Genomic DNA, 8,672 nt, shown 5'->3' on the forward strand with positions numbered 1-8,672 from the left:
TTTAAAATTCATTTAGAAACATTTTAATATTAAAATAATATAAAAATATTTTAAAATAAAATTTTAAATAAATTATTTTAAATGAAACTATTGTGATTTATTAAAATGGAACAAAATACATTTAAACTATTTTTCCAAACACTCCATGATTTTTATAATTAAGTATTTGTACACCCTGTCAGACAGTAAGGTCAGATGTCCTGCTGCTATATTTCATAAGGAGGGTCATGACAAACTCATTTACACACACGACTTTGGCAGCAATGTTTTTATTTGAAAGATCGGAGACCTGATTCACAAAAACCTATAGCTGCAAAACTGAGGACCTGGACATCACTAATGTATCTGCTGCTCAAAATGTTTGGTAAATTAGTAATGTAACAATATTTCCAATATTCCAGTCCATTTTTGAGTTTTCACTGCTACTTAGGGAAACCTAGTATTCTCAGACTTACGATGTGCATTCAGTTTTCCTCCATCAACAACAGTCCTGCACACAGATTAACGATATGTACAGTAACATTTGTACAAACCACACAAAAGTAATAAATAAATAGTCTTTTTCATACAGGGGTAGGCAAGAAAGAACACTTGTTGAAATGGAAAGGTGCATCTATAGAGAAACGACAGATGGTTGTTAACGTAGGGGGGAGTCTACGGGTTCTGGGCTGACCGCTCTGGCAGAGCAGCCGTGATTGGTACCGTCCCAGACGATCGGAACTTGGGCAGGTGCAGTCCAAACTTGCTCTCCATCCCCGCAAACGTAGCGGCAGCCAGACGGTAGCCGCCGATGTGGTCTTTGCTTAGGGGAGGGAGCTCAGAGATCCGCGACTTAGGTGTGGGCTCCGATCCGGCAGGGCGGCTGTTCATAAGGAGAAGGGCGGAGTCAGCAAACGTGTGCTGGACGCAAAGATTCTGAAAAGGGTGTGAAAAAACGTGAGCGTGACACATACTGTCCCCCGAAGTCGACATAGAACCACCTCTGCAGGAGCTCGTAGGTGACCAGCGTGACGCCAAACTGGGGGGAGGACCTACAAACACGTGCTGAGAACAAAGAGAGGCCTGCGTGAACTCACACACACACACACACACACACACACTTGCACGCGCAATAAAGCACGGACACAGACGTCTTCAACCGCAAATTACAGAAGCTCAGGTGTGCCTCGTTCCAGAGTCATGAAACCCCTCATTTCAGTGCTCTGTATGTGTGTGGGTGTGGGTGTTTACCTCCTGCTCCCTTCCAAAATGCTCTGAAGCCCTCTTCTCTCATAATCTTTCTAAAGCAGTCGATCACACCACTGTACGTCGTCTGGCCCGCACGTGCTGCTACCTGCAGACGCGTTTTGATGACATCAGCAGGAGTAACTAGAGATGCGGCGGGGACACCTGAACAAGACATGTTCAATTATTCACAAAACAGCAACGAGGTGCCCTTAAGACAAGGTGATCTCGATTTGACACGCCGAGATGTAATCAAGAACCGCCCAATGAACGCTTCACGCGTACGGGTTCACTTCACTGGTAGACTCGTTTTCGGTCTGGCGTACAACGTGTCCTTCACCCAGTGACCCTTAGCTTATCCACATACTGCGGAGTGGAAAGCGTATTGCTGGAAAAGCTGTACCGATTCCTCCGTGATGGTCGGAGGACAAGCGGTGTGTGGTGTGCGTACCTGCGATGGCCCCGGCGGTCAGGAGCTGCAGTGCCCCCAGTCTACCCTCCTCGTCTGCCAGCATCGTCTTGGTATGGGCGTACACGGGGAAGTAGATGGCAGAGAAAGGAATGTCTCTCAGGAAACAGGCCTTGGCCCCCTGCAGCCAAACACAGAGAGATGCGGGCGGGCAGGTGAGAGATGAGAGGCGCAGGCGCTCTACCTTCCAGTGGTGAAGTGATGAAAGTATAGAAAGTTCCAGAACGTTCCCATTTCCTTCATGTAGCCAGCAGATCCGATAATCTGCTACTCATCCCACACTGACTGAAGACTTTACTGGCTTGGAAATGTTACTTGAATAATCATCTAATCTTATAGATTCTGTACACTAGCAGTGAGCGTTAGTGTGCTGAGCTAAAACTCACCACTGGACACCAAGCTCCAACCCTATTGATTTTATTGTGTTCAGAATGTTTAGTTATGTCATAGGACCAGACAGTTTCTAGACAACAACCCCTGGCAACCTAGTTAAGCAAATTTGTAAGCTAATGACAGATTGCAAGCTAATGACAGGCTTGTTAAATTTAATGAAAGTTGAATTTGAGCAAGAAAATGCTGAAATACAAAGCAGGCCCACTGAAGGCCCTGGGCTACAGTGTACACCTACCCTGGACATTAGGGACTAAAACCACAGAAAAAGACCAGCAGAGACACACAGAGGTAGAAAAAAAGAGAGAGAGAGAGAGAGAGAGAGACAGCCTGTCTTCACCACACTGCCTAGCACGCACACACACACGCGCGCACGCACACACACTCTGGGCCAGGAAGAAACCCTGTAGAGGCACGGTTTACCTTCACAGACAGACTTTGACTCACTTTCTCTCTCCCACATAAAAGCGCAGTGCATCTCTCTCGCACACATACACACCTCCAAGCTCAGGGCCACAGGAACAGTTTATACACACACACAGCTCACGCCTGTGCCTTTCCACGCAGAGAAGAGGAAGTGGGAGGTTTAACGAGCTGAGCACTGCCTGCTCCTCGTTAGAATATGGAAGAGGAGAACCCTATCCGAGTTCTGAGGCAACAGCCACAGGATCTTGGAGAGCACAGGGTGTGTTAATCTTTCCACTGCCTTTCCACTACCTTTACTGGCAATTACTCAATATGTGTGTGTGTGTGTGTGTTCTCATATGCTTTTCGGTAGGAATGACATCACTGTCACAAACAGAGGAGACTCGGCTGTGGTGAGGTCATGGTTTGGTTGTCTCTTATCTCTGCTGCTTGCCATTACTCACTGATCAGCCAGGATCTCCTTTAAAGACATTCACATCCACATCCACCACATAGACTGCTGCAGTCACACTGTCCTGTCTAGCTAGCCAAGGAACAGACACCACCAGCATCCATGTTTTGTTCACTGAGAACATGTAGCGTAACTGCAATTCATGAATACTGTAAAATACTGTAAATTAAAACACACTTTTATTTCAGTATACCAGAGTATTACTGAAGTGAAAGTGCAGACAGCCTTAGTTTGAGAGTATTTACTGTATGTCCAGAGTGGATCAACTTTATAGGAAATACAGCCATTGTTAAAAGAAAATTTAAATAAAAAGAATACTTGAATAAAAACCAGTGTTCAGAACAAAACACTATTCAGCACTATTCAAGCTGTGTCCAAGATTACCATGAAGAGACTAACACACCAGCATGACCTCAGAGGGTTTACCGCGAGACACATTTGTGACATGGAGGGCAGCCAGTGGAGCTGCTCACTGATCTCGGATCAGTTGAACTAGCTGCGGCTGGCAGCCGTGGACACAGACATCTCAGCAGCTCAGATCCAACCGAACAGCTCGGAACTCAGTGGAAGGAGCTCGAGTCTGCAGCAGGACGGTGACCCAAAACATTCTGCAAGTACAGATGTTTTCAGGGCCACCATGAAGCTACTGAAACTGCGACTCCCTTACTGAAGACAAGCAGAAACGGAAATCAGCAGAATTCCGGGCCTGACAGAGCCACTCCAAGGTGTACAGTGTCAGGTTAGGGTTGTCACTTACAGATGACAAGGAGTCACAAACTTCACTTAAGATTATATTAGTATATACACACCCATAAATTGTTATATTATGTTTAAATCTTTTAGTTTTTTGCCATTTTTATGTGTGTAACTGATACCTTGGTCTCTATTTAGCCATATAAACATATTCATTCTTTACCAAAAAGCTCTGGTATCAGTATAGTTTATTAACACTGTAGTCTATAGTAGCACTCAGCTCACCTTGTAGAGTCCAAAGAATCCAAGTTCCCGTAGTACTGTAAGGGCCCTGACCCGTGGCCCAGTCGTGATCTCGCCTGCCACCTGCAAGCGGATCTTCACGATCTCCAGAGGGTTGGTGAAGATCACCTGAGAGCCACCAGCCTGTGGACATGCAGATGGAGGCTCACATTAGAGCTGCGTTACTGCTCTTGGGTGGGAGACCTGCATGCTCGACTGCCTGATAGCAGAAACAGAAAAAAAACAGCTGCGAATTGAATAATGACAATTATAATTTGCTGCCCATTGTAGTAATTCAATTAGAACATGCTGAGAGTTTCAAACTGGAAGTTTGTGTGTGTGTGTGTGTGTGTGTGTGTGTGTGTGTGTGTGTGTGTGTGTGTGTGTGTGTCACTGAGGAATCTGAGGTCTTATGGGGTGATCAGATATGAGAGGGTACTCGAGGCTGACAATTTGGCCTTCCATTTTTGTCATGTCAGCGTTCACCTCCCCATTAATGCCTCTAAATTAGCTACATAAACCCTGGAACAAGGCTCTCTTTAAGGGAGTGACGTCAGCGTGTCAGAGTGTAGCCTCCGACGACACTAGCGTCCATTCAGAGCGGAAACTCGGGGGTCACGTCGGATCGGAGCTGGTGTGAGACGGAGCCAACCAGGCTTGACCTGAGCAGCAGCCTTGCCCCTCCGTGCCCTGCCCCCGAGGCTGCACCCACACCCCCCCGCCCCTCCACGTGCCCAGCCCACTCTCCTGCTCCACTCTCCCCAGCTTCGGCCTCTCCTCCCCGGGGACAGGCCGCTCAGAGTAGGGGCAGCCTGGGGCCTTACGCCCTCTGACACTGGGGCATCTATCACCCCTCTGGAGCCTAATCAGGGCCACAGTGGGGTGGAGGTGACACCCAGGGTCGAAGTCGACTCTGTAAACATCCGACTGGCTTCCCAAAAAAAGCCCAGAGACGGTCTGGAATGATCGAGAGTTAGGATATCCGTTGCACTGAGAAATGGTTCCTATAGAGAGTCATTGTCTTTTATTCTTGTGCCATTTTATGCATCTAGAAAACACTTAAACAAGTAGCCTAAACAAATCTATCGTCTTCAAACAGATAATCTTTCCAGGATGTATATGAACATACTGATCTAGTGTTTAATACTCTCAGGCAATCATGTATGACTTGCTAAAAAGTAGTATGTTGATATCAGTGGTGTTCCAGGGCCTTCTAACCCTTAAGAGAAAGCATAACAAAAAAATATATAAATGTCATAAAAAAGTTAAACGAAAAACAAACCTGATCATGTAGGCTACTTCACGTGTTTCTATGGCACTACTCCAAACTGCTCATTAGTACGGCTTCAGGAACTTGCTGCTGTGTGCATACGTACGTGCCCCTTCTTGTGATATAATCTCACCCATTAAATGTATGATTGTGTCTGTGAGGGTGAGCCTGTATCAGCCTGGGCATTCTCCGTGTCCCGAAGAAGGGGCTATGGTATTATTATAAAAAGCCGTACTGTCTATGTACAGGCTACCTGTGCCCTTGAATGGCAGTTACACGTAAACAAACATTGTGGGATACGTAACTTCAGTTCAGCACGACTGGCCACCTCCATCTCCAAATCTTAGCCAGAGAAGAAAATTTTTTTTACGTAGTTTCTGTAAGATGTACCATGACACATATGCCTATCTAACAACTAGCCTGACACGCACTCGCATTCGCACTCGCACTCGCACTCGCACTCGCACTCACGCACAAACACAAACACACACAACACTTTGGCTTTGTCAGCTGTATTTATATGTGTACTGAATTCTGAGGACAGCTGAGCTGTATTTGGGAATCCAATAGTTTAAGGTAATGTGTAATTATTTTTTTGGAAGGGGGATATACAGAAGGGTATCTGCTCTATGCACTTCACACCATTAGATGGTATAAGGCCTTGCGAACAGGAACTCACGGTTCAGTGTCACATCCCTCTGATGTTTGTGCTCAAGTCCCGGAGAGTCCCGGATAGTCCCATAGCAGAAGGCCGTATTGTACTTGGCAGGACACGCACACACTCCCGCTCGTCCCCCGGCGCCCCGGGCTGAGAGAGCCACAGGTATGTGCGCTGCTGTCAAATTCAATAAGATCGAGCTCCGGCCGGTTCTACCCATGGCCCTCCAGGGCACCTTCCCCCAATTACGCCCTGACAGAGGTCGCGACCCCTCAGACCCAACACCCTTTGTCCAGCCACAGGCCGGGCCCTCTCCTCTATCCGGCCGGCCTGCTCTCTGTCAGCGGGTATCATTAGGTGCAGAGGGTATGGCAGCACCCATGTCCTGCCAGCCACACCCACCAGGCAACGCCGGCGGCAGACGAATTAGCACGCGGGATAAAAATAGCATCCAGTGGTCAGTTAATGGGGCCGTGAAGCAGAGGATCAGCAGGGGTAGAAATACACTGGACATCATGTCCCAGCCCCAGTGACTCAGTGACCACGGCACCACCCCCTAGCTCTCAGGGACAGCAGTACAGTGGGGGAAAAAATCATTTAGGACATTATCATTGCTAAGCTTGTAATTGTACTCTCACTGCCACAAAGTTTACTCCATGAAGGACGAGGAAATCACGAGCCCCTGAAGTTTTCAATTAGTACAAGTTAAAGCTGTCAATTTTTTTTCTCCTCTCTCTCTCTCTCTCTCTCTTTCTGGCGTGGTTCGAAGCTCACGATTTATTCATTTACCAAAGTAAATATTCAGCAAGAGGAAGCTGGAAGCCAGGCATGTTTGAGTTTGAAGAAAAGGCGTGTTTGACGTCCACTCCATCAGAATCAATTACAAGTAAAGTGCAGAGAGGAAAACACCTGCTGGACTCAGACCTGTTCAACATGAGGCACAGGAGGCCTTTCAGCTGAGCACAGGCACGACGCACAGACACACTAAACTCAGTATTTACACACACCCAGCAGATTCAACACACGGCAACCTCCACCCACAACTCTCATGCACATATGCGAAATGACCCGCGTGCAGACACACTCACGCAGTACTCACACACCCGCGTGCAGACACACTCGCGCAGTACTCACACAGCCGCGTGCAGACACACTCGCGCAGTACTCACACAGCCGCGTGCAGACACACTCGCGCAGTACTCACACAGCCGCGTGCAGACACACTCGCGCAGTACTCACAGCCGCGTGCAGACACACTCGCGCAGTACTCACACAGCCGCGTGCAGACACACTCGCGCAGTACTCACACAGCCGCGTGCAGACACACTCGCGCAGTACTCACACAGCCGCGTGCAGACACACTCACGCAGTACTCACACACCCGCGTGCAGACACACTCACGCAGTACTCACACAGCCGCGTGCAGACACACTCACGCAGTACTCACACAGCCGCGTGCAGACACACTCACGCAGTACTCACACACCCGCGTGCAGACACACTCACGCAGTACTCACACAGCCGCGTGCAGACACACTCGCGCAGTACTCACACAGCCTCCAGCCAACACTTCTGCAGCCAGTGGAATGGTGTTGTCTTTGCTGGTGAATTTATCTCTCACAAAGTCATTGACCTGCGAAACAGACGCGCTCATGTCATTCTCCAGCGTGGCCGGGGCACCATCGGGAGAGACGAATCCATCTCTCCACTATCTCTCTGTCCCTAAAATCCCCAGACGACCCCCGTGTTGAAACATGTTCAGCAGCAGGTGCTGTTCACGTGTACTCTTTAATGAGGGGCCGTTATGGGAGCTCAGGAGGGACATACAGGGGTTGGGAATGACTGGACGCAGAGGTTTTAATAACTTGCCGTGAGTTTGATGGCCTTCTCCGGAGCTACGCCAATCAGCTGAGGTAGCAGACCTGAAGCGGACAGAGAGCACCCGTGGGCACCCGTGGGCACACACACGCGCACGCGCGCACGCACAAAACAGCACTTTAGGTTTTTGGTTACAAAAACACAGAACATATTATTCTGCAATCATATGTTTCATAAAATAAATAAATAGTGAAAACAGTGTTAAAAAGTTCTTAGCAATTCAACAAAAGGGATAGTTGTGTGTGTAAAGTTCAGATGCAATGACAACAGAAACTGAGGGAAAAACCCAGCAATTTTTCATAATTACAAAAGTGTAATTTTTACTGATCTGAAGAGTCTACAACGTCACCACTGGAACAAGCAAGATAAACACCAAGAAAAACCTCAGTGTTTGAAAAGCCTGATGGTTTTGATACTGTACAAAAGAGAGAACAGAGCTGCATCTATGTGTGTGTGCGTGTGTGTGTGTGTGTGTGTGTGTGTGTGTAAGCACAAGGGTGTGCAAACCAGGCAAGCAGAGTTGTGCGAACTGTTTCAGTGGGTCTCATTCAGCTCAGATAGAGCTCTGAGGGAGCTGAGTTTGTTTGTGCGAGAGAGAGAGAGAGAGAGAGAGAGAGAGAGAGAGAGAGAGAGAGAGAATCTGCCACGCTTTTTCTGTGTGTGTATGTAACCCATCGTCAGCCCATATGATAAGTTCTGAAGGAAGTGCTGAGTGAGAGCTTGTGGCCGTCTGCCAGAATGAGGGGCAGCCAGTCTGTGTCTCTATACCACTCACACACACACACACACACACTCACACACACACACTCTCACACACTCTCACACACTCTCACACACTCTCACACACACACTCTCACACACACACTCTCACACACACACTCTCACACACACACTCTCACACACACACTCTCACACACACACTCTCACACAC

General features: G+C 48.0%; 1 protein-coding gene across 2 annotated transcripts in view; it reads right to left on the reverse strand.

Moving 5' to 3' along the window:
* Nucleotides 1–253: 253 nt before the first annotated feature.
* Nucleotides 254–8,672, reverse strand: part of LOC113588396 (electrogenic aspartate/glutamate antiporter SLC25A12, mitochondrial) — a 21,583-nt gene continuing 13,164 nt past the window's right edge. For both annotated transcript variants that reach the window (XM_081713686.1, XM_027027556.3), the window contains 7 exons: nt 7,733–7,785; nt 7,416–7,496; nt 3,939–4,079; nt 1,676–1,814; nt 1,231–1,389; nt 954–1,044; nt 254–862 (listed from right to left, as the gene is read on the reverse strand). In XM_081713686.1, the coding sequence (XP_081569812.1) occupies nt 655–862; nt 954–1,044; nt 1,231–1,389; nt 1,676–1,814; nt 3,939–4,079; nt 7,416–7,496; nt 7,733–7,785 (872 nt within the window). In that variant the 3' untranslated portion in view covers nt 254–654. The remainder of the gene's footprint in view (nt 863–953; nt 1,045–1,230; nt 1,390–1,675; nt 1,815–3,938; nt 4,080–7,415; nt 7,497–7,732; nt 7,786–8,672) is intronic.

This window comes from Electrophorus electricus, chromosome 4 (genome assembly GCF_041902795.1).
Source record: "Electrophorus electricus isolate QZ-2024a chromosome 4, ASM4190279v1, whole genome shotgun sequence".
Lineage (NCBI taxonomy): Eukaryota > Metazoa > Chordata > Actinopteri > Gymnotiformes > Gymnotidae > Electrophorus > Electrophorus electricus.